General features: G+C 42.4%; 1 protein-coding gene across 5 annotated transcripts in view; it reads right to left on the reverse strand.

Annotated features, from left to right (window-relative positions):
• tnk2b (tyrosine kinase, non-receptor, 2b) overlaps positions 1 to 26,755 on the reverse strand; it is a 106,342-nt gene that overhangs the window by 39,159 nt on the left and 40,428 nt on the right. Inside the window, exon 1 of one of the 5 annotated variants that reach the window (XM_060906425.1) lies at positions 6,568 to 7,347. The exons of the other annotated variants lie outside the window; for them this stretch is intronic. Within the exon in view, the coding sequence (XP_060762408.1) occupies positions 6,568 to 6,630 (63 nt within the window). The 5' untranslated portion in view covers positions 6,631 to 7,347. Of the gene's footprint in view, positions 1 to 6,567; positions 7,348 to 26,755 lie in introns of those variants that run through there. 5 annotated transcript variants of the gene reach the window in all.

Below are 26,755 nucleotides of genomic sequence, written 5' to 3' on the forward strand. Positions count from 1 at the left end.
ATACAATATTTATAATAATTTTTGAAATAAACAGCCATATTCAGACAAGCACAAGTGGTAATGTACAAACTAGGTACGTTTTAAACTGACGCATCGTGAGGAACATTTCAATCCCAACAAACTCCGAAACGCACGATTAATATCAAACACTCAGGTTACTATAGCGGACGTCAGCGTAAGCACAGAGCTGAGCCAACATAAACTCCGTCACCAGTGTACAGTTGGCTCTTACTCTTCAGTGCTGATTGCTATCGCTCACATCTGCTACACACACACCTGAAGTCAATAAAACACACTGTCTGGATCACCAAACAATCCCTGACTGAATCAAACCCAAATTAACACACGTCCTACTTTTAAAGTATTCACTTACACATTTGATATCCTTTAAGAATTTTCCGAGACGTCCCGAGATGTTGACACACCACTGCTGGGAAAAGACTCGTGATAAATGTGAGGGTTTTATTGCCGTTCTTTTCTTCATAGTCACTTTTTTATTTGGAAATTCATGTCAGACATCAGCTGCTTTTAATTTCTGACGTTTCCCTCCCTCTCATTCTTTATCTTTTCAGTCCATCACGCCGCCTCACTGTCCGTCTCTCTTTCTTAACAAGGTTTGGAGAGGAATTTAGAAATTTAGAAAGAGAACACTGTGTCATTTATAAAATTACCTCGAAAGAGGATCAGTGATGTCTAAGAAACTGCAACGACGTCATACACCACATCATTTTGTCTTTAAAGGACTAAACAACTAGATGATGCTCATTATGACTTCATGAGGTTTTTATTTTTATTTCACTCACTCAATCTATACAAACCAGGGATTTTTAGATTTAGATTTCATTCCATGTCCATAAATGGAGACCTGGGAGGTTTGAAATAAACCTGAAAACTCGAGCTCAACATAGATTTGGCTCCGACATACAGCAGAGACGGAGGAACAGGCTTCACATGTTAAACAGAAGCATTATTGTTTCAGCTAGGTTACACAACGCAATAATAGCCGAATTTGTCGAGTGCGGGGAAGGTCAGCGCTCCAGTAATGGGCAGCTGGTCGAAGAACAAAAGTGAGGGGGAGTTGATGTGTGCAGGTTTGCTGGAAGACAGGCAGCAGAATTGCGCCTTTGTGCAATACGAGCTTCCTGTATTGACACATGAAAGGCCGGAGGTCACAAGGATCATGGCCTCGTCCCTTCCAGTTCGCCCATTAAGACGTGGAGCTGCACTTCCTTCAATCACGCCATTGACGTGGGAAAGAGCCAAATCACAATGGAGTCACGCAAAAAATAAATTAAAAAAAATAGCATGCACATGGTCTGTATGATATTTATGAACATAGTACACGCACACTCACTCACCAGCCACTTTATTACGAACACCCCTACATAGACCTGCAGTTTTACGCAGTTATCTATTCAGCAGCACAATGCATCAAATCATGCCGATACAAATCACAAGCTTCAGTTAACGTTCGCATCATTTTTACATCAGAACGGGAAAAGTTGTGATCTCAAAGTGTGACTGACTTTCACTGTGGCATGAGAGTTGGTTTGAGTATTTCAGAAACCTGATCTTCTGGGGGTTTTCACACAAACTAACAGTCTATCTAGAGAGTTTACACAGAATGGTGCAGAAAACAAAAAACATTGCGCAAGCAACAGTTCTGTGGGTGGAAACAAACGCCTTGTTGTTGAGAGGTTAGAGGACAGATTTGAGGTGGTTCGAGCTTTTTTTTTTTTACCAGGAAAGATACAGTAACTCGTATAAATCACTCTTTACAACTGTGGTGAGCAGAAAAGCAACAGCAGAACAGAACAACACATGGGTTCCACTGCTGCAGCCAAGAACAGGGATCTTAGAATCAAGAACAAGTTCCTATTAAAGCGGCCAGTGTATACTTAAGGAGGTTTCAGTTTCCCAGCATAGACCATCAGAACAAAAATCAAAAGATCTAGAGAGCATTAAAAATAAATAAATAAACCCTTCAGTGTTGCCAGTATACTTCAACTGCCGGTTTCATTCCCTCATCTCATTATCTCTAGCCGCTTTTATCCTGTTCTACAGGGTCGCAGGCAAGCTGGAGCCTATCCCAGCTGACTACGGGCGAAAGGCGGGGTACACCCTGGACAAGTCACCAGGTCATCACAGGGCTGACACAGACACAGACAACCATTCACACTCACATTCACACCTACGCTCAATTTAGAGTCACCAGTTAACCTAACCTGCATGTCTTTGGACTGTGGGGGAAACCGGAGCACCCGGAGGAAACCCATGCGGACACGGGGAGAACATGCAAACTCCACACAGAAAGGCCCTCGCCGGCCACGGAGCTCGAACCCGGACCTTCTTGCTGTGAGGCGACAGCGCTAACCATGACACCACCGTGCCACCCACAACTGCCGGTTTATTAAAGGAATTTTACTTCCATCAGATGTTGATCAGCCAAGACACGCTGTCCAAATGTTTTCATTTCACTTTATTTAGGCAACACAAGAAACTGAGACTCGTATGGCCACCAATGATGCACAAACATAAGTATGGCATTTTTTCCCCGAAAATTTGGTGGATAGAAATTACAGCAAGAATCCGTTTGACTTAAAACAGTTTGACCAAATGACTTCCTACTCACCCCAAATGTAGTTCAGCCAAGACAAGCCACATTTGAGTTCTTCAGCTTTGCACTAAAGCTCTAAGGTTAATTCACGTTTCTTTACTCACTAGCTTGCTGTGATAATGTGGTAATGTCTGACAGTCATTATGACCATTCGTAAAAATATGACTCAAAATAGGTACTTACAGCCAAGAGACGTTATGAAGAAATCAGCAGGAGGAATAACTGTGAATGAGTCAGTTTAGTACCGCTCACTGAGAGAAATGAAAAAATGTCTTGCAATTAAGAACGTCTCCATGAATGCAAGGCCTGACACATAAGACACGAACACGACAGGGCATGCTGAAGATGATTACTTTCCTAGAACATCCTGAAGTGTTCTATTCTTGTAATGCCAAAACAATTTTCCAGCAACACAACTTTTTAATTAATTAAAAGAATGGCACATTATACTGTTGTGGAACGTCCATGAAACAAGTTATATCCTGCTATCACTTATAACCATTATAAACAGCAGCTTGTCATGTGACTGAGAAACCGTAAAGCCCTCCATCCTGAAAACTTTAATAATTTCAAATGTTTTTTTTTTTTTGTGCTTGCTTTTATTTATTTATTTATTTTAAATCTCTAGTGTTTGTGAAGCACAGACACAGGAGACTCTTTCCAAAAAAAAAAAAAATCTTTAGTAAGCATCATCTTACAGAAAACTTCCCCATATCAATGTTCCCACTTGCGTGGAATGTCTGCTGTACAAGTCTCTGTGTACATTGTTTATATTAGAAATTATTCTATCCACATTCACTGGATATGAGCAGTCGCACGCTCTGATTGGCTACTCTACTACCAGGATATCAGCTTATACCGTATACTGTGAGTAGAGAAAAACAAAATGGCAGAGCGTGTTGCTGAACCAACTGAGGACGAAAGAAAAAAACTACTCGAAAACAAAACCCTAAAAAACACAAAATATGGAATGAAAGTATTTGATGGTAAGAACATCTTTTTTATTTTTCAAGAATTATTATAGCATTTTTCACAAATTGCTACCGTCATTTCGCTGGTTTCTTTACATTCTTCATCTTGGAGTATTAAATTTTGTTGATTTTTTTTTAGACTGGTTCAAAAGTTCAAAGAAGTTTGAAAAATTACAGACTTGAGATGTCCAAGGAAGAATTAAATAAATGTCTAAAGCTATTCTATACTTTGGCACGATAGCAAGACGGCACTTTCAACAAAAAACAACTAAAAAAAGTCAATTCATGCAGCCATCGATAGGTTTTTAAGAAGTCCGCCTAAGCAGAAATTATTTTGTTGGACGTTCTGTATAAAAAAAGTTATCTATCAAATTTGCAAAAAAATTAAAAAATTAAATTGAAAAACACAAAAATGCTCTGTTTCTCAAAATCCAGTGAATGTGGACAGAATAAAACAGTTATTCCACTCGCTCATCGTACATGGCTTATAGCGCCGTCAGCTCCTGTACGACTCAATTTTGTGGAATAACTTAAATATACGAGTGCATAAATACACTGCCTGGCAAAAAAGGTGTCACCATTTGGATTTAAATAAGCAAATACTTAAGAGCCTTTGATTAGTGTGTTTCATTTCAGCTGGCAGCAATTCTTTTAACCCTAACTGATGCAGTGAGTAGCTTCTCATTTCTTAAACAGCAAGTTGGAAGACGTATCCCGCAGTCACGGAAAATATGTTGCTGTGTTTCAGAAGGTCAAATTATTGGCCATCAAGCAAAGAAAACAACTCCGGAGATTGCTGAAATGACTGGAGTTGGTTTAAGAACTGTCCAAAGCATTATTAAAACCTGGAAGGATAGTGGTGAACCATCAACTTCATGGAAGGAATGTGGTCGGAAATAAAAACCTTGACTGACTGATGATCAGAATAATTTTCACACATGAATCGGCCACCACAGTGTCATGAAATTCTTTGGAATGCGCTGGAAAAGGACTTTTACACAGAGGAGTGGTTCAACTCTCCTCATCATCAATACAAGATATCGGCCAAAAAAAAAAATAAAAAAGATCTCTGGAGAGAAATAAAATGTTCCAATGTTGCATAAGGTTGTCAAAACAATGCCATGGCAAATGCATGTTGCAATGAAAGCTAAAGGCGGTCCAAAGAAACTTTCAAGTATACAACGTTTTTTGGCCAAGTCTGTGATTTGCCTTGCAGAAAAACAAGAATCAGAATCAAGAAGTCAACTTATACCAGCACTGTGGGATAAAAATATTACACTTGAGAGTCCAAATCTTGCCAGACTTATCTTCTTCCTCCCCTAAACTTTCACACCTTAACCGGGAAAGCAGCCAAGGCCCCTCCCCTTCTATCCTTCACTGCTTCCCTTCTTCCTGACCAGCAGGCAGACAGATGGCTGGTGAGGGGCCTGAGAGTAAAAGTTCAGAGATTGACACCATCATTCTCTTTGAGATAAAAGCAGCCATATATATGACTTCAGTAAAAGAAGACGTCCAGGAGAAAGCTCAGATACTTCTCGAGGGCCTCCTTTACAAGAGCAGCTGACGATGGAAAGAAAAATATTGACCAAAGTGAACTCTCGGTGGAACTGTAAAGGGAGGAAGTGTGCAGTGGTTGCTGGGTGTCACTTGTCGCAGAACAGTGGGGAATGCATACTGGGAATGTACTAAGAGGAGAGAGGACTGAATGAGAGAAGGAGAGGGAGGGAAAATAAACAGCATGAGAAGTTTAATGTCCTCACTAGGACATATTTTCAGACTGAAATCACCAGCGTCACTCCCTGGGGTCTCACTAAAGCCGTCGCTATGTGCAACATGTGCTGGTTAATATAGAAAGCCTCACAGCTGCATTGCCAAAACATCTGGTTCACGCATCCAAGGCTTGACGAATAAGATCAAGTGTAAAAATTAAAGACAAATGTTGAGTGTCACTGAACACCATCTTGACAAGAAACAATATCATAATATAGTATGATGGATGCAGATCTCCACTGCCAAAGCAATCCTGAGGCTACTGACGCTGACATTCATCAAAGACCACAGGAAAAAAAAAAAAAAACGGCAGCAGGACCAGCCAGGCTCGACCACAGTCCAGTGACCGAGTGGTCATGTGTGACATGAGGTTAAAGCTCAAAGTTTTACTCTCTAGACCAGTGTTTCCCAACCTCGGTCCTGTTGAACCCCTGCACGTTGACTCATGAAAGACCCATCAATTAGATCAAGTGTCTCAAAGTAGAAAGGACAACAAAATACGCAAGACAGACATGAACAACACTCTAAGGCATATACTTTACAATCAGGGTTGGGAACCTTGTTCTAGGCCTATAATAAGCAAGCACTGGCTAAGTTCCTTGGATAGAGTTCACAATTTTGGACCAAAAAGTGGCTACACCCTGCACAAACACAACCAAGAGCAGAGCTTTTGTGATTACTGTTAGATATGACGAGGTTAGATTGTGGACAGAGTCTCTGCTGTTAATTGCCTTGTTTATTTCATAAAAATTTACAAGCCGTTAGCGTAAGGGGGGAAAATCAGTTGTTGAAGAAAGGAACCACAGGCTGGAGAAGAAATTTGGTGATACATGTTCCCAACTCTGGTGTTGGAGTACCCATACCCAGAATATTTAACTTTTTTTTTTTTAACCCCTGGATGAAGGGACCCAAATTTAGATCAGGAAAAGTTTGTTAATTAGCTGATTAGTTAATCCAGATGTTGGCCACTGGTAAAGGAATAGGAGCTTCCTGAGGAGGAATGATGTTGGTCCACAGTGAAGCATCCTGATCCAACAGTTATGCAACTACATTATAGAGAGATACGTGAAGGCTTTAGGTATTGAAAAAGTACAGACACTATACTTTGGTATGATGAAATGTTATCCATAAATACACATCTAGTGCACATATAACAAGCATCAAGAAAACACACACACACACACACACACACACACACACAATACTTACTTTGTACACATGGAAATGTGCAAGAAACGGGAAGGTTTTTTTGAGCTTGGCAAAGCGCCGCATCCTAAAAGGGAATCGATCAAACTAGAGAGCATGAAGATCCAGAGGAGTTGAGCTGAGGCTAAATATGCTCAATAGGCTGAGCCAAGTCTGAATATACTAATCCCTCTTCTTGTTCATGAAGGTCCAAGAGTGGAGCCGAGGCGAAATAAGGTCTCCAGAACTCGTCAACCAAGCAAAGGGAGGTCTCCTCAGCTCCTGCAACCCACACGCTCCATTCCATCGCGGGTTGATCCAGTAAGTTCCAATAACCTCCTACCTCCAATTAGTGCTAATACGCAAGCAATTACGTGAGCAAGGAGGGGGAAAAAAAAAACTGCATCGTCAAATGGGAAAGGCTGTTTCCACCCAAAACCAGAGTTGGAAATCTTCCACTGAAGTCCAAGTTTAGGCTCAGAGAGGGAAAAAAAAAGGAATAGTCCGAAAAGAACTGAAGGCAGGATTTAAATAATGTTAGACAAGAGTTTGACTTCAGCGCTGTCCATCAGCTTGGTCTGGCATCCAGCTATTAATAGCACCCGGGGTTTTTTTTTTCACCTCAGTGCCCTCGAGTGAAGGAGTGGGAGTGAGGAAGAGGCATCTGTATGTCTAAGGAACACTCGAGTTAACACATCAGGCTTCTTCAAGCCTGATCACGGCATCAGTATGAGCGTGTGGATGTTGGTGGCAGAGGGGGACGTGTTGTTCTCTCTGTGTGAAGCAGGAGGTGGTTTCGAGGACTCGCTCTCCCTCCCTGTATATCTGTAAATCATAGACAGACGGCTGGGGAAGTGCCCACTCTCCCTCCCTCCCTCTTTTCCCTCTGCCCCTCCCTCAGCCCGTGCCCAGGACAGAGACGCTATGGTATTTGGATGGAAGAGCATTTGATCATGAGCCAAGAGGTCAGATTTAACTGCAGGATGGAGAGCTCATTTCCTGTAGGCTTGCCCCCCCTGCATGTTTGGCTCTTAACAAGCTTCGCTCTCGAATCGACCACCACCATCTCCCTTCCCCTCTCTAACCCAGCCGTTCCCTTTCTCTCTCACATTCTCTCGCATTTCCTTCCTACTCCCATGTGACTCGACTCTTTTCCTTTATTTGGTTCCTGCTTTCCTCCTCATTCCTTCCAAAAATGTCCTCGACCGCATATAAACAAAACTGTCCCAGCTTTTTCTTTGGACATTTTGTCTCCGTCATCGCACGAAGGAAGGAGGGGCTGTTCGGGTTTTAGTCGCGTCCCGTTTTACTCCCTCCTCTTTCTACTGAACTGTCCAGACGAGACGAAACCAGATGTGTGGTATTTTAAGCGATAAACAAAATGTACAAGTTATGGAGGCTTTTTTCCTCCAGCTAGACAGAAGCAAAGTGAGTGACAGCAGCAGTAAAGCAGGACCATGTGCGTCAAACAGTCTGCCTCCAATTACCATCCTCTCTCTCTCTCACACAAAAATTTCCAAAATGCACAAGAAGAATGTTCTGGGATACATGGCAAAACACAGCATTCGTCTGAAAGCAAATGAAACCGCTAAATCTAAATGGGAAGCAAGTCCAAAGAAAGACCTCGTTACAGTCTCTTAATAAGACAAGGCATATTAGTAATAATGTAAACGTGAAACACCAGAATCAGGTTTGTGCCAAAGTATCGTATCTGGTGCATTTAACCCTCCAAATGAAATGGTCTTTATTAGGCCAGTATTCCCTTAGCTAAAGGTCTTCCTCATCTATACCACCTTTTTCAAATCTATATTCAATTGGCCCCACCTCCTTCACCAGGACTGACGGGTAGAGAGGCCCCACCTCCTTCACCAGGACCGACGGGTACCAAGGCTTCGCCTACATTGCTTAGACTAACAGGTACAGAGGCCACACGTCCTTTACCAGAACTGACAGATACAGAGGCCACACCACCTTCTCCAAGAGTGCCAGGTAAAGAAGCTCCACCTCCTTCACCAGGACAAACACATAAGCCACACCTCTTTCTCCAGGACTGACAGGTAGAAAGGCAATGCCCTCCTTCATTTGGCCTAATGACTAAAGGGGCCCACACTTCCTTCCCCAGGACTGATGGGTACATAAGCCACACCGACTTTCCATGGGTCTGACAAGCAGCAAGGCCATGCATCAATCACTGGGACTAAAGTTCTTAAGTGTCACTTCCTTCTCTGGGACTCACAGTGACTTCTGTCTCATTGCCAACCCTTCTCCAGAGAGACAGAAGAAGTCACAGCTACTGACTGGTGCAGATGCCACACCTTCATTAGTGTAAGTGGCAGGTACAGAGGCCACACTTCTTTCTCTGGCATGCACAGGCAGTGAAAGCACAACAAAAATAACCTCTGCATGACCCTCAACAGAACAAACTGAGCCAATGTTATGTTATTTCAGTGTTCAGTATCAACAAGCATCTCTACATGTCTGTGTGTGGACGGGAAGCAGGCACCCGTGGGATTTGACACGTGTTCGAGACTGGCGTTGTGCAGTGAGAAGGTGTCAACTTCTCACCACACCTCTGTATGTAGCACCTCCATCTTCTGCTTAGCATCCTGTCCTCTGGCTCACACAGCTACATCTCTGAAAGCAGCAGCTTGTCCAAATCTCATCTATCCATCACTGATCACTCAAATCCAACAGCCAAGTCTGGATATGCCCTTCACCGAGCTGGTCTCACAGCTGACTGGCTCCAAAAGGTGTAATATCATAGGCAGCCAAAGGAGGGCAGCAAATACACAGTCATGGCATGTCATCTGTGGCATTTATCAAGAATTGATCAGTTATGTTGCGTTCATGTGCTATGGGAAGATGATATTTTCCAGTTGGGAAGTGGTATTTACCAGTGTGTTGTGTTCACATGCTTTTGTTGTTGTTGTTGACAAATTTTAAAGATGGTAGACCAGCTGCTATCGTTAGCAATAGCGTCTGCTCTGGATAGGTAAAAACAAACCATAACACATTTTTAAAGGAAACGGATTTCTAACGTATTTATATTACACTTGTTAATGACGCAACATTGCATAGACACCAAAAACTACCCACTAGTAAAAAAAAAAAAACCTTTAGTAGCGTACAATGCTTACCATTCAAGTGTCTTGTACCGCTCGCCGCCATGTTGAAAAGGTTAAAGTTCATCTCATCTCGGCAACTCGTGTATCAAAATTTTCTACGAGTTGCCCAGTGGAAAATACCACAAGAGGGGGCGTTCATGTGTGCTTTCCATGTAGGCGTTTGATATTTACCATAATTCCCATAGCACATGAACGCAGCATTATTCTCCAGAGTTTTTTGAGAACTAACTTCAGCATCACCATCTACAGCCTGAAGCTGAAAGCAGTGGCTCTATTGTGATGTATTTAGGAGGTATTTATTTTTGACATTGTTTGCGTCCAGCTGTTCACTTACGGGACGAAACACTTTTGACTGATCACCTTTATTCTCTGATGAAACATGTCTATCCTCATGGGTGTGGTATCTTCCAGGAAGACTCCGCCCCCATTCACAGGGCACAAGGTCTTGCTGAATGGTTTGATGAAGAGAAAAATAAATGGGAATCGTATTTTATGGCCTTGACAGTCACCAGATCTCAAAACGAACACCTATGGGAGATTCTCAAGCGAGGTACAAGACAGCATTCCACCCACCATCATAAAAAACACCAAATGAGGGCATATCTTTGGAAAGAATGGTGTTCATTTCCCAAGAATTGTAGAATCTATGCAAAGGTGTATTTGTTCTGTTCTGTTTGGGCAGCTCGTCATGGCCAGACACCTCAAGACATTTTATGATGGTCGCCCCCCCCCCCATCTGTACATGGCTTGTCTGACTTGCACGATAACAGGAGGTCAACAGGGTAGCACCACACGTATTTCAAATCTCCTTTTTAATACTGGTATATCTTCAAATGCACAAAAACAAGTAATAATGAAGAAATTATTGTGTGGACAGCTTCCCTCCTTTTAATCACAAGGCCTTTTCACTTTCTTTACACAAACACAGCCGTTATTGTAGAATATTAACTGTTGTCTGTACAAAAAGACAGGAGATCCGATATTTTCCCGTAAAGACCAAGCAAACAAGGTTAATAAGGAGTTTATTATACGGCTTTTTTATTTCTAAGATTAAAACAGACGGTCGTTATAATGAGGCGTGATGCTGCTTTCGGTCACGTCATATTTGTAACGTAGTTGAGTCACGCATACAGAATAAACGGCTAGCGGTTTCAAAACTGAATTTCTGTTAGTTTCTGAATGCTTTTCATTGCTCATTTCTTGAATAACTCGTTGACTCTTGTTTGTCTATTGTGTTTCGACCATTTTTTATCCCGTTTTGATTTCCGATTAATCTTTTTTGTCGTTTTGTTTTTTGCAACATTGAAAGCCAGCACCTTGGAAAAAAAAGTCTGTAATCACCAACGGGGATTACAGGAAAATAATGCCTGCTAAGGAACCAATCAGTGCATGATTTTACTGGAAGTAGCTTGTGCCATATAATAAATACCCTGTAATCAAGGTCCATTTATGCAGCTTTGTCCTTTTCATTCAGTCCGACAAATCTTGCGCGTGTGTGTTTGCTTTAGAGACATCGGAGCCTTGAGCTTTCAGAGAAGATGAGCACCCACCCCTTATGCTCCCTTCTGTAAGCAGACTGTACAGCTGATTAAATGATGGAGGACAGGACAGCGATGCCAAGAAGAACAGTGCCAGGGTCAATACAAAGGCAAGCATTAATCAACAGAAGGAAAGTGTGAGAGACACAGAGAGAGAGATGACTGATGAGAGAAGGATGAGGTCAGGCTAAAAGGTCATAGGCAACGGTTTTCAATTTATGCACATTTGAAACTTTATATGTTAAAAAAACCCTCTGTAATTTTCTTCTGGTCTCAAGAAGTATAGGTAATAAGTAATAGTTAAAATAAGTTAGCGCGGATTGCGGCAAATTTCTGTCAGCTATTTCCGTGACCACTCGGCAAGTGACGTCATTCAAGACAAACAAACCGCTTGAGTTGAGTCCACTTCCATTTACTTACATTGCAGATGTGCGTTCGGGAATTTGCAAAGAAAAACCATGCCTTATTGTTGTGCAGTGAACTGTAACAACGGGACCGGTTCAGGAAGAAGTTTTTACCTTTTTCCGAGAGAGGAGAAGAGGCAGAGAGAGTGGATTGGCTTTTTCCAGAAGAGGAGAAGAGGGGGCGGGAGAGGATTGGCTTTGTCTGGAAGAGGAGAAGAGGCGGAGTGCATTGATTGTGTGCATGAAGCCAGAGGGTTGTTTTTTTTTCCCGGAAGAGGAAAAGAGGCGGAGCGACAGGATTGGCTTTTCCCCAAAGAGGAGACGAGGCGAAGAGAGTGGATTGTGCGCGTGAAGCCAGAGGGTTGTTTTTTTCCCCGGAAGAGGAAAAGAGGCGGAGCGACAGGATTGGCTTTTTCCCGAAGAGGAGACGAGGCGAAGAGAGTGGATTGTGCGCGTGAAGCCAGAGGGTTGTTTTTTTTCCGGAAGAGGAGACGACGCGGAGAGAGTGGATTGCGTGCGTGTGAAACAAAATCAAGCAGTCAAAGAAGAAACTGAGCAGCAACACTCAATCAAAAAGGAGAAGATTGGAGGTAAAAACATTTTTACCTTTACTTGAAATTGACAAGTCAAGAATCCTGAGGGATCCTGTACAATCATTGTGGAAATGAGACAAAGGGGTATTTCCTCGCTTAGAGTCGGCTATAAATAGTATAATGCCGCGGATGGCAGGCTAATGTGGCCTACCGGCACACTGTCCAGTAATCGTTACCTAGCTCCACTAGGGAGGGCGGTTTAATTATTCTTCAAAAGGGCTCTTATTTAGTTAGTATTACGACAAAAGTAGGAATTTATCATAATTACCAGGATAAATCGTTTGGGCGCGAGTCTTGTTGAGGTCCGGGGTCACCGTGACCAGAGTCGGCAGAGTCGCTGTCCGATTCCGAGGCCGCACGGTCAAACCAGTGAGCCACATTCACCGGTTGCTTTGCAACGACCATAGCTTCATACATACATGGTTTCACCTCTCGATATTCAATTTGGAGAGTTCCTACTTCAAAATTGCTCTCACTTTCAGACATTTTACACAACCTCTCACGACCAAAGTCCGTAAACGTGTGCTCGGTTCGCAAGTAAACACAGAGCTGCTCCCAGTCTGTTTGGATTAAATGACATCACGACGCCGGTCCCCTGGTGGTAAAAGTGCGCATAGGTGAGATGTAAACAAACCTTCGGAACTTGGGCAAAACCGTATATTTTAACAGTTTTATTCAGTTTTAGGGTGCAAGTTAGACACTAGGAAGACTGAATTCGCTTTTTGGGTCGTTCTTCTAGACAATAAAGTTGATATTCTACGTTTCACCTCCGACTCTTGCCTATGACCTTTAAGTCCTGCAGCACTGAAACATCATCAGACTCTCGCATGTGCTAAATACTGCTTACTGTGAGAAAACCAAGCACTGCATTACCAGCCATTATCCCAGGAATATGCAACACACACTCATACATCAGGGCATTGATGGATTGTAATAACAGCAGAAATGAGACTCAGCAAAGCTGCCATGGTTGAACAACAAAGAAAATACAGCATGTTAAATTCTCAATTCTGATTGGCCAGGTGCTGAAGTGCTGATTAATTTTATTTAGTATAAATAGGCAGGTGATTATAGGAAATTGTGCATGCTGATTAGCAAGAAATAGTCAGAATTTCACAATAAATCACCTCAAGTGACTCAGCAAAACAGCAGCCGATCACTTTGTCACCGTAAGTGAGAAAGAATTACAAATGATGAAAGAAAACGCTGTTCCTAAAAGCACTAAAGATGCTCCAAAGTTTGGTCTAAAACTATTCAAAGGTAAAGGTGGAATTGTGATTTATTTTATCGATTTCAAAACAAAGGATTTTATGTGACTCAGCGTAGATAAGTGACAAGTCTGCACAGTAAAGTTATTACATTTACATCCCGCTTTTTAAGACTGAAATCTTTTTTTTAAATACATTTTTCAAAAATAAAATCACCTGTGTAATTATACTAAAAACAATTATCTGCCTCAGGCTCTGTGAATACCAGTGATTATTATACATCCAGGACACTTTTTCGATGGAATAAAAACACGTGTTCTATTCCCTTCTAGCAGGTTTCATTCATTTGGTTTGATAGCATACAATATTGTTAGCGTATCGCTTATCCTACGTGTATTACATCACTCTACCCAATGGAGAATGAGCGTTAAATATGGTTTACAATATTGCATGGCTGTCAAGACAACATGACGTCACACGTCAGAGACGCAAAACTTCCATGCAAGCGAGCGACTGGGACAATTTGTAAACAAACATGGCCGACAGGTTTGCTTTGTTAAATACGGAAGATTTTGGGAGAAGTTTGAAAGAGAAAGATGCATTGAACACCCAAAAGGAATGTATAATAATAATAATAATAATAGATGGCTTTTTTCATTGTATATCAGATATATTCCAATCAGCTACTCATCTTTGACTCGTTCAGGATCATGCTAGCTGAATATTGTGGGATATATCTGATAGACCACTCAACGAAGGCGAATATTATTTGTATAGGTAATCGTATGGGGCTGAGTAAAATTAAGGAATAATTTCACGAGTGATTTTGAAGTTTTGAAAAATTTAAAAACTTTGTAATCACGAGTGAAATTGATCCTTAATTTTACGAGGAACCATACGATTACTTGTTTATAATACATAGGGCCAAATTACTCAATTCTGACACAACACGAGGACCGCATTTCCATAGAATATCATCTTGTTTCGTCAAGCTTTTGGACTTGTTTGGCTTTTTACCCATTCCAACGAACTAGCCAATAGCATTTCAGAAATACGGCCCCGTGTTAAGGGAAAAAAAAAAGCCCTCCTTGATTGACCAATCAGAATTGAGTCATTTGGCCCCACGTATTATAACTGAACCAATCAGGGCGCAAGACTATCTTGCACGTTTGAATCAGTTTCTAAAGCGTCTTTCATCATCACATGGTGACACGACACGAGGATTTTGAAAGTGGTTTACAAAATTTTATTGGAACTTCTTTACAAAACAATTTCAAAACTTCGAAATCACGAGTGAAATTGATCCTTAATTTTACGAGGAACCATACAATTACTTGTTTATAATATATCGGGACAAATTCATACTTCGGAAGCCATTCAAGTTCACAATATTTGTCATTCACGTTTTCTGAACCAATCAGGGCGCAGGACTATTTTGCACGTTTGAATCAGTTTCTAAAGCATTCCTTGTTTTTGCAAATCTCTCGCTTTTCCCTTGAGGATTTTTGGATGAGAATTCCTTTGGATGATGGCGGCGCACACAGTTGCAGCAGCTCAGTGTCCTACCAGTCGGTGTAGGGTTTGGATGTTTATGTTCGTCTCGTGTTTGTTTTTGTGTACTGTCAGTCGAGCGAATAACATCTACAGCCGACATGACCTCCTTAAGATCGGATTACGCTATCATAACAACGTTTCTAGTGAATTTATCCGACTGCATAAGATACCAGCAGAGATAGCGAGAGGACCGGGCTCTCCATGGATTACCATCCCGGTGGGGAGGAGGCGGAAGCGGCGTCGGGAGAGAAGGAGAAAGCGAGGCTGCAGGGCTGGCGCGCTAGCCAGGCTACGTAGGCAGCCACTCAAACCACCGCTTCCTAGTCTACTCATCTCCAATGCCAGATCCCTGGCGAACAAGATGGATGAACTGAGGCTACAAGTGGCAGCCAATAAACACGTCAAAGATTCATGCATCCTGCTCATCACCGAGACCTGGCTTCATCAATGCATTCCAGACTCTGCTATCGAGCTAGCGGGCCATACCACACATCGCCACGATCGGACAGCAGAATCCGGTAAGAGGAAAGGAGGAGGACTCTGTATGTACGTGAATAATAGCTGGTGCACCAACACAGTGATAACTGACCGCCACTGCTCTCCTGACATAGAATATCTGACCGTCAAATGCAGACCTATCTATCTTCCAAGAGAATTCACCGTTGTCATAATAACTGCTGTTTACATACCACCGGATGCTAATGCTAACTCGGCTATTGCATTGTTGCATGCAAATGTTAGCAACAAGCAGAGCAGATACCCTGACGCTGTACACATCATAGCTGGGGATTTTAATCATGCGGACTTAAAAACAGCTCTCCCTAAACTCCATCAGCATGTCAAATGTGCCACTAGGGGTGACAACACTTTGGACAAAGTATATTCAAACATCAAAGGGGGCTACAGGGCTAGTCCCCTACCACACCTGGGCCAGTCAGACCATGTATCACTGTTTCTAATCCCGGCATATGCACCCCTCAAGAAAACCGCTCCCACCACAGCAAAGACTGTTGCCACATGGCCAGAGGATGCTACCATGCAGCTGCAGGACTGCTTTGATAGGACCAACTGGGATATTTTTGAACATCAAGACCTGGACGTGTTCACAGTCAGTGTTCTTTGTTACATCAAGAACTGCATAGACACTGTCACAGTGCACAAACGTATCCGGGTCTACCCAAACCAAAAGCCCTGGATGACCCGGGAGGTCCAGCAGCTGCTGAAGCAGAGGAACATCGCCTTCAGGACCGGCGACAGAGGCCACTACAGTGCAGCTCGAGCCGACCTGAAGAGAGGAATCAAAGTGGCCAAGGCAGACTACAGGAGGAGGATTGAGGACCACCTGGAGAGCAACAACAGTAGGCAGATGTGGCAGGGTATCCAGCACCTGACAAACTACAAGACCAACCCCAGAGCCGCCGAAGGTGATCCTGCACTGGCAGAGGAGCTGAACATTTTCTTCGCCCGCTTTGAGGTCACAGCACCAGAGGCCCAACAACATCATGCGGCCCACAGCAGCACTGTCCTCACTCTGGAGGAACACGAGGTGAGGCGCTCGCTGCAGGCTGTCAACCCAAGGAAGGCGACGGGACCCGATGGCGTCCCGGGACGGGTGCTGAGGGACTGCGCTGACCAGCTGGCTGGGATCTTCACCAGGATCTTCAACCAATCACTGGCACAGTCGACTGTCCCACACTGTCTCAAGTCCTCCATCATAGTTCCGGTGCCCAAGAAGCCCCACATCTCCGGCCTAAATGACTACAGACCAGTGGCACTCACCCCAGTGATAATGAAGTGCTTTGAAAAACTGGTCCGCAGTCACATTACATCAGCCCTGCCCCGCAGCCTTGATCCCCACCAGTTTGCATACAGAGCAAACCGATCCACGGAGGACGCCGTGGCCACAGTGCTCCATGCCGCCCTGTTACACCTGGAGGGGCAGGGGAGCTATGTGCGGATGCTCTTCGTGGATTACAGCTCTGCGTTTAATACCATCCTCCCACACAGACTGGTGACCAAGCTAAGAGACCTGGGGCTTCCTCACACAACCTGTATGTGGATTAACAGCTTCCTCTCTGACCGCAAACAGAGAGTGAGAATTGGCCACCACACATCCCCAGCCCTGAGCCTCAGCACTGGCTCTCCTCAGGGCTGTGTGCTTAGCCCACTGTTCTACTCTCTATACACACATGACTGCTCCCCTGTCCATCAGAGCAATACCATCGTAAAGTTTGCAGACGACACTACAGTGGTGGGGCTCATATCTGGGGGTGACGAGTCCGCCTACAGAGACGAGGTAGAGCAGCTGGTGTCATGGTGCATGGCCAACAACCTTCTCCTGAATACCTCAAAGACAAAAGAACTCACAGTCGACTACAGAAGGAAAAGAACTGAGACTCCACCTCTAACCATCAACGGGCAATGTGTGGAGAGGGTAGCAGACTTTCGTTTCCTGGGAGTCAACATCGAGGACAGTCTGTCCTGGAGCGTAAACACCTCTGAGCTGCTGAAAAAGACCCAACAGAGACTGTACTTTCTCAGAATACTCAGAAAGAACAACATCACACAAAGACTGCTGGTCTGTTTCTACAGGGCCTCCATTGAAAGCATACTAATATACTGCATATGCATCTGGTATAAAAGCAGCACAGCAGCTCAGAGGAAAGCGCTTCAGGGGGTCATCAACACCGCCCAAAAGATTGTTGGATGCCCTCTCCCCACACTGGAAGAACTTCACCGCTTGCGGTGTTTGAAAAAAGCCCAGAACATTATAAAAGACACCTCACACCCTGGCTATCCCCTGTTTGAACTGATGCCCTCAGGCAAGCGGTACAGAGCAATCAGGGCAAGGACAAATAGATTTAAGAACCGTTTCTATCCCACTGCAGTCACCTGCCTTAATGCTGCTAGAAACTAAGGAACTCTGCTTACATACAGAGAATTTGTTTACATGATGTCTGAACTGTGTAGGTATGTGTGAGTGTGTGGTCTGTGTGTCTTGGGCTTAGGCCACTGTTTATTGCTTTTTACCCTATTATTTTACCCTATTTATTGACTCTTTGCACTGACTGGATAGCACTTTCAATTTCGTTGTACTTGTGGCAATGACAATAAAGACATATTCATATTCATTTTTCGTGATTCTTGAAAAGTAACATCTTTCAGGATTGATCCCAGATATTTCTCTCGTCTCAGATGCCAATCCAATGCTGCCTGCGTTACTTTAAGAGAGTCTGGTTCGTAGTTTTCCCCATTTTCTTTCCTCACTTCTGCATAAAACTGCGATAGCACCTTGTCTAACTCACAGCATTCATACGCCACTAGAGAGTCGTTTATTTGTCTTTCTGCGGCCCATTTCTTAAACTCGGAAAGCCAAAAATTCTTTTTTTTTGTATTTTCATTTTCGCTTGCAGCTTTCAATTGGTTTCATTTCTTCGTCAAATATAGCGAAATGCGGCATTGCTGAGTCAGCCATTTTGTTGACAAAATCTGCTAATTTTTGTAACCGTAACCAAGCAATGAACTAGCCAATAGTATTTCAGAAATACAGCCCCGTATTAAGGAAAAAAAGCCCTCCTTGATTGACCAATCAGAATTGAGTAATTTGGCCCCATGTATAATAAAAATAATAACCTTGACTTCGTCTTGGGTTTTATTCACTGATATTCACTTTGCCTTCAGCAAATAATTGTTAAAGAACAGCAGCTTGGACTGTAATTCAAGTTGATATTAATGTGCTGTTCTCATATGTCATCATATCTAATAATAACTCATACAAAGCTAAAAAAACCAAACAAACAAACAAACAAACCACACACCATTTATGGAAGGAGTCTTTGGTTTCAAAGCTTTTTTAACAGTCAGACATAAAGCTGTAATGAAGTTTCATGAAATGGGAAAGTCTTCAGGAAGGTGGTTTCTCTGTAACAAAGTACAACCCCATTTCCAAAAAAATTGGGATATTTTCCAAAATGCAATAAAAACAAAAAGCATGATTTGTTAATTCAGCCCTGCGATGACCTGGCGACTTGCCCAGGGTGTACCCCGCCTCTCACCCGTAGTCAGCTGGGACAGGCTCCAGCTTGCCCGCGACCCTGCACAGGATAAGCGGTTATGGATAATGGATGGATTTGTTAATTCATGTGAACCTTTATTTAAGTGACAAAAAATACAAAGAAAAGATTTTCAACAGTTTTACTGATCAACTTGATTGTATTTTGTAAATATAAACAAAGTCAGAATTTGATGCCTGCAACACACTCCGTTAAAAAAAAAAAAAGTTGGGACAGAGTCAAAATAATAATTTGCCTGCATTCAAGAGATTTTCACTTGCCAAGATCTAATTTTTCTGTCATGCAGTCAATCACAATCTGCTCAAATAACCATGATGAAGTAATTACATAATCACAACAAATTAAATGCCTCCTGTGGGTAAACCTTCAGTAAAGTGTCCCTGACCTGATTACCGCAACAAGCTTGTGTTTATTGCCAATAACGGAGTTTAGTAATACAATTATTGGATGGAACGTAGGACCAGGATTGATGTTTTTCTTGATATATTTGTACTGGAACACTGTGTGTGTGTCATATTATGTTTGTCAAATAAGGGATCTCGTGATTTTTGAAACCATCGAAAAATTATATTAAATGAGGTTTTAAAAAAAACAAACAAAAAAACAAAAACGCATAAGCTGTATAAGAGGCGCAAATTATTGACAATGAAATCTGATTGTTTTTCTTTCTCTCAGACACACAGAGGGACTTGTGTGATTGATTTTGTGTGTGTGTGTGTGTGTGTGTGTGTGTTTGTGTGTGTGTGATATATATATAAAAATACTGAACACAGCCTATTGGCATGTTTCTGAGACTCGAAGGCGAGACAAAAAGATGTCAAATCAGTCTCATTTACACAACTGTGCACATGCAGATCTCAGAGCAAACAGTACCAGCACACACATGCACACGCGCGTGCACACACACACACAGGCACACAGAGTGGAGATCAGATTCATGAACAATGCTCAGACAAAAGACTGTAGAATACAACGTCATTCAGCCTCACCTCCTCAATGCCCTCATGCTGTATTCAACACTGTGTGTGCATGAATTTGGGGGGGGGGGGGGGGGGTTGTTAGTCAGCCCTTTGTGAGGACTAAATGTCCCCATAATGATAGAAATTCATGACATTTTGACCTTGCACAGACACTTGGCTGGTCTGTGTAAATAAAATAGTTTTTTTTTTTTTTTCCTTCTGGCGTCTGGTTTTCTGAAAAAAAAAAAAAGCGTCTAAATATTTCCGTGGGCATTGATATTCGGGTTGAAAATTTTATAGCTGTGGATAAACTCACTCTAAAGCAGTGCTGATTTTACATTTCACAGAAGGAGCCTCCAGTGTCAGCGCTATAATCGGTGATCCATTTGGAGATGTTTATTTAGCATTTATGGAACAGTCATCGAGTTTTCCCATGACAGAGGGAAAAAAAACAAAAACTTCAAGCTTCGTGTTCTCGTTAACATGACAAAGTGCATGTTTATAGCTACCATACGATATGTAAAAAAATTGATATCTTAACAACATCCAACATTAAATGCACCTCCAAATGGATAAACCATACAATGTGTCACTCTTTAAAAAAAATATATAGTAAACTGTAAATCATTAGTAAAAGCTGTGATGTAAAATGAACAGAAACTTGCTGTTAAGTGGAAGATAATCAACTTCACAACACTGATTCGGTCATTGATTATTTTCCGATAGGAGCACTCTCTTCTCCTTGAAGTGGTTTATTCCTTAAATATCAAAAAGGTTTATATATTGCAATAAACCTTATTTTATGCAGCACAGTAACGTTAAACTGGCGTGTCAAGCTGAAAAACAATTCCCTCTTTAAAGAAAGTCAATCCAGCAGCCAGGTTTCTGATAAATTACGATTGTAAAGACCATGAGGGCACGGATACAGCTAGGAAGAACAAACCAGAGTGCAATGAAGGATGAGGGATGTAGGAGCTGAAATACCTCCTCGTCATCGCATTCACTGCCCAGCCGCTGGTACTCTGCAGTCTCCCCCATGGTGAGCTCGGACAGGATTCTCACAGCTCTCCGTTCACTGTGACCGACATGCCTGGTGTCAGGATTTATTGAATCTGTTCATATTCAGTCCTCAGAGAGAATGCCTGCTTTATCCTCGTGTGTGTAAGTGCTGACGCATGCCTCAGTGCTCCCTTACTGCACCTAAAGCCTGCAGCTGTGCTTTCTTTTTCGACAGATCTGCACTGGCTGAATCGGCACGTGAGCACATCCAGCTCGTTTCGTCTTCCACCGCGTATGAAGTAAACTTGCAGTTCTGACTGATCGGCCAAAGCCTAATCCCTTGTTATTGTTATGTTTACTCTTCTCCCATCCTCCCTTCTATTCTTTGTTTTTTTTTATTCTCTTATTTCAACCAGAGCGAGTGGTTCCCCCCAACGACATGGCAGCAGCGCTCGCGAGTGAGCAAAGGGCATGTCGACCAATCAGAATGAGGGAGAGGGAAAGGAGGGGGAGAAAAGCTGTCCTTAATGAGAAGGAATTAATACAGTGAGAGGAGAGTGCGCGAGAGAGAGAGAGAGAGAGATATACAGGGGGATCTGAGAGATCATCTGGACAGCTGGATAAAATGTCTCTCTCCTCCCCATTTCTGATCTCTCCCTCTCTCTCTGTGTGAGAGAGCTGGTTTAAATAGGAGGTCAATCTTCTGTTTTGAAGTCTCATCTTGACAGCACCAGTAAACATCATGCCTGGGGATGTGCATCACTTTAAGATAACATGATGCACATTTCAATATGTGATCCTATCCATTTTATTGGAATAAAAAAATAAATAAAAGCTGCATTAAAAGCATCCAGAATTCAAAAGGATACGGTGAGGATTAGTTTTTGTGAGATGAAACAATATTCAGTGTAATTCTTCATAATACAAACTCTTACATTTATTCATCCACATCTTTTTCCGCCTAGACCGGCAGGCCCAGAGGCCACGCCTCCTCCACGGAGACCGGCAGGCCCAGAGGCCACGCCTCCTCCACAGAGACCGGCAGGCCCAGAGGCCACGCCTCCTCCATGGAGACCGGCAAGTCCGAGTCAAGTCCAAGTCATTTAAAAAAAAAAAAAGTCCAAGTTGAGTCCGAGAACAAGACTCCAAGTGAACCATTTGACGGCGGCTGTTGTAGCGCCATTAACAGGGCTCGAAATTAACTTTTTTTCTTTGTGTCCCCCAGTAGTCCCGAATTCTGTGTTGTATTGTCCCGAATGGAAGCAATAGTGTCCCCATTTTTTTCCTCTCTGAAATAACCAGTGGTTAATATTATCATATGAAGTTACTATTATATTTGTAACTATGCGATTTTGAACCCTCTATATCATTTTTACAATAAGTCACAAGACACAAGCAACACATGTCCTATACATCATTACTTCAAAATTACAGTTATTGCATTTTCAGTTTATTAAACTTTGGCGATCTCACTGTATGAATAGATACTGGTTTATTTAAAGGGGCCAACTAGCTCATTCAGAAAATGTTTCAACTCCCTACATCTGCAGTACACTTTAGTTGAAAATAAGACCCCTTTTATGTTCATTTCATCTACTTATACCTTGAATATCTGTTGGCACTTATAAGGCCAACTTATAATTTTCACCATTACCGTTATCCATTTTCATGAACTTTCCGTTATCCATTTTATGAACTTTCCGTTATCCATTTTATGAACTTTCCGTTATCCATTTTATGAACTTTCGCTGCTGAAACGTGGGTGCAAATGTTAGCAACATCAGCATAGTGCCAGGTCCGAGCCTAGTTGTGCTGCTGACTGACTAAACTTTCTGAACTAGAAAGACACCAAGAAAACTCACTTATTCTGTTGAACGGTATCTTCCGTCAATATCATCCACATCATTCCTGTTGTATTTTATAACGTGTCTAACAGTGTTCATTAAGTTCATTCAGTTGCTAGCGTTGCCTGCAGACCAGACGATGACACTTTAGATCCTGAAGGTCCCGGAGACGTTATGTCTGGGCTTTCAGTTTCTTCCCCGCGGTCGGTCTGCTTCAACCACTTAAGCATTTTTGTTCTGGCAAGAGTCGGCGCAGCGTGTGCGGTAGCAATTCCATTCCAAGTCCATATAATGCGGACTCCGGCCGAAGATTCTAGAACAGAATGCGCTGCTCTGTAGCCTACGGATGCAGGTGCATCGAAAGTGTAGCTACTATGTATTTTTCGCTGTTAACGTTTTAAAATTAAAATTGACAAATTAGGTGAATGTCTACGTATGTGTTACGGCTTTGTAAATAATATTAATGTAGAACTTTTTTTCTAGATCTATTTTTTTCCATTGTCCCGGGATTGTCCCAGATATGATAATTTTGTGTCCCGATGACATTTTTTATGGTCCCCGGGACACCGTTAGTTTTGAGCGCTGGCCATTAACATTAGTTTGTTCCTGAACATGGCGTATGAACAGGTGAATGTGCTTCTCTTTTTCAGGGAGTGTGAAGTATTCTGTCAGAAATGGTGGGGAGAAGGATGTAAGTGCAGAAGGTGTGTTTATTAATACAAGTGAAGACGGTAAACAATCCAGAACAGCAGGCAAAATCATAAAACAGGCAATAGGTCAAGCGAGGCACAAAACAGGCAATTGTAGACTTGGCAGAATCAAAGACGAGAAACAGGAAATCAGGGATCAGGAAACTAAACAAGGAAATAAGGCTCGGGAATGTGCCAGATACACAACTCAATACTTCGCAAAGTAAGTGTGTTTTCACAGTTTTTATATAGGCGTGCTGATTGCGCCTTAATCCTGTGCAGGTGCGAGTTGTTTACGGCGCGCATGTGAGAGTCTGCTTGGCGTGCACGCTGTCTGGAGTGCACCCGAGAGTCTATCTGATCCACATGCTAAGGTGCGCAAGTGTGACACTTGCACGAAATCAGTACAAAAATTACTGTAGATATAAATATCTTATGCCAAATTATTATGACAAATTTCTGAGTCCTAGTGCAGTTAATGCACGAGTCCAAGTCATCAGTGCTCAGATCCAAGTTGAGTCCTTAAAATTAGGGCACGAGTCGGACTCGAGTCCTGGACTCAAGTACTACAAACCTGACTGTGATGTATTCTGATGTGTTCAGCCAACTTCACTTGCGTCCAGATCAGTGTTTTTACATGTTTATTTCACCAGTGTGACATTTTTTCACGATGGATTTACAGTACTACCCGAGGAGTTCCTCATAACGCCAACTGGATTGTAGCCACTTTTTACTCACCCAGGTATGAGCACAAAGCTACTGTAAAAGAGCCAGAAGTGTTCTTGTCCTGATCTGCCCAATATCATTCAGTCAACCTTCACATCTCTCTCTCTCTTTCTCTCTCTCTCACATGCAAATCAAATGCTCTCGTCTTCCACAACACATCTGCACAGAAAACGCCTCATCTATCACAGACTCATCAGCCAGTCTGAAGCAAGTGTGGCTTCTCTAAGAGCTCATCTCCACCAGGAACTTGTTTTTATTCCCACAGCTTGATAAAGAGCCAATCCTGGGAATACAAGTCCTCCTAAAGTCATCCTGGACCGTAAATTTGTATTTATTGTCTGGGACAAGCAGATTATATATCCAGGTTATCGGTTTTTCAAATCACATTTGCCCAGAAGACAAGCAGTTCAATACACTTTCCCCCCCCCCTCCAGCAACCAGAGATAGAAAAACTCTCCTTCCCAAAAAGAACCTTATTCCAATCTGTCTTTGGCTGATTGGACCAGAACCCAGTGTGGACTTCTTTTATTGAAGCCCATCCACCTCAAGGTTTGACAGTTTGGCCATTCTGAGATGCTTTTCTGCTCACCATGTTTGTAAAGAGTGGTTATTTGAGCAACCCTCCTGTCAGCTCGAACCAGTTTGGTCATTCTCCTCCGATTTCTCTCATCTACAAGTCTGCAGAACCTCTGCTTACTGGATGTTTTTATGTGAAACTCCCAGGAGGTTGTCGGTCACTTTTTCTATATTCTCCCTTCTGTCCATCAAACCCCCCATCTGCCTCCCTCCCACACTCTCCCCATCCCAAAGCAGATGGCTGAAACATCAGCAGCAGCAGTCATTAAATCTTTCACACCCCCTCGTCACCACCTACTGGTAAGAGACAGTCTCCTGGTGCTGGGTTACACAAACATATACCATTAACACACACAAAAAAAAAATTTTCATATATTCTTCAGTGAATTCCTACTAAAGCTCTTTAGCAGAACAGAATTACAGGACATTGGAGACATGTACAAGTTTTAGTATGAACATTAAGATGGAGGTACGACACACTCAAGGGTTTGAAAAAGCCTTCAACAATCTGTGGAAGTGTGCTCGGGTTTCAGGGTCATGTTCACGCCAAATGATCAGGAGTTCGTCCCACAAATTTCAAAAAGCTAAATTCGAGCTTCAAGAAGCATCTACTACTTTCCATGAGTGAGTTATAGATCATGCTATATAACATGCTCGACATCCACACACACGAGCAGAGTGCAGGTATGGGAAACGCATCAACAGCAACAACTGTAGCCTGATCCACAAAGAACTACGTACACCTCATGTCTTACAATAAATACATTTTCCAGCCATAATATACAGCCTTGTAGATAGATTCCAGTCTACACACACACACAGTTGGGAGCTCCCAGGACAATCAGCCACTTGAGCTTTAGAGCACGCCGTGAAAGGACATCTGGCGCTCAGCCTACGCTCCATCTCCTGTCACCTAAATCCTGGCTGAGAAACTCTTTAAACACACGTACTGCAGCTATAACACTCACACTGCTATACATCCTAATCCTATACGCTAGGCTTGTGTGGTACAAAGACTTATTGTCTAAAGACAAAACTAAATTATCAGACCTTCCAATCTTTACGCAGATCGTGTAGGAGCTCCGTAATTTAAACACTGGAGTAAGTGTTATCACTCTTACTTGTGATGAGCCACATATGAACCTGGAATGATTTAAACAAGTGTTTTGTACTGTCTGATACAAGTGGATGCTTCTTGATAGCGCCGCCCTCTTTCCCTACATCTCTCATATTTTCGCCTCGCGTGGTGCGCTCATTTTCCGTCAAGTTAGATAGAGGATATTTTGTGTTCATTTACGTGAAATAAATCTCTCCGTGCATGTTCAATTTGGCTTAGACACATATTTAACATCAGTTAGTGAGATGTATTAGTAAAGCTGATGAGAACTTTCATCCGGAAAAGGTCAAAAAGAGAAAAAAAGCAGGATGATGTTGAACCATAAAAGATGAAACAGGCCGACAATGAAGAGTCAAATCTATCAGTAGCTACCATTTACATGTAGTAATCATGAGAAAGTAGGGAAAATGTAATAACTTAATTACATTTTTATAAAAAAAAAATTTTATAAAAAAAAAAAAAAACAACAAAAACTAAAAGAGAACAATCTATTTAAAATATATTTAGGGCCCGAGCACCGTTCGGTGCGAGACCCTATTGTTTTTCGAAGGATTATTATTATTACTTTTCTGTCGCGTTTGGCCTTATTTGAGGCATTTCCCATGCACGAAAACTCATGAAATTTGATACACACAGTCATTGTCACCGCTACTCAGCCACAGACTTTTGGCCCCGGGACTTCATAGCACCCCTTTTTGCATTTCCCATTGAAATGAATGGGTAGAACTTTGGAATGATGATGTCATAAGGCCATTTGGAGTGAAATTACACATGGTAATCTGTGGTTGGTAGAAGAGAGCAACTGGA

This window comes from Neoarius graeffei, chromosome 23, assembly GCF_027579695.1.
Source record: "Neoarius graeffei isolate fNeoGra1 chromosome 23, fNeoGra1.pri, whole genome shotgun sequence".
Lineage (NCBI taxonomy): Eukaryota > Metazoa > Chordata > Actinopteri > Siluriformes > Ariidae > Neoarius > Neoarius graeffei.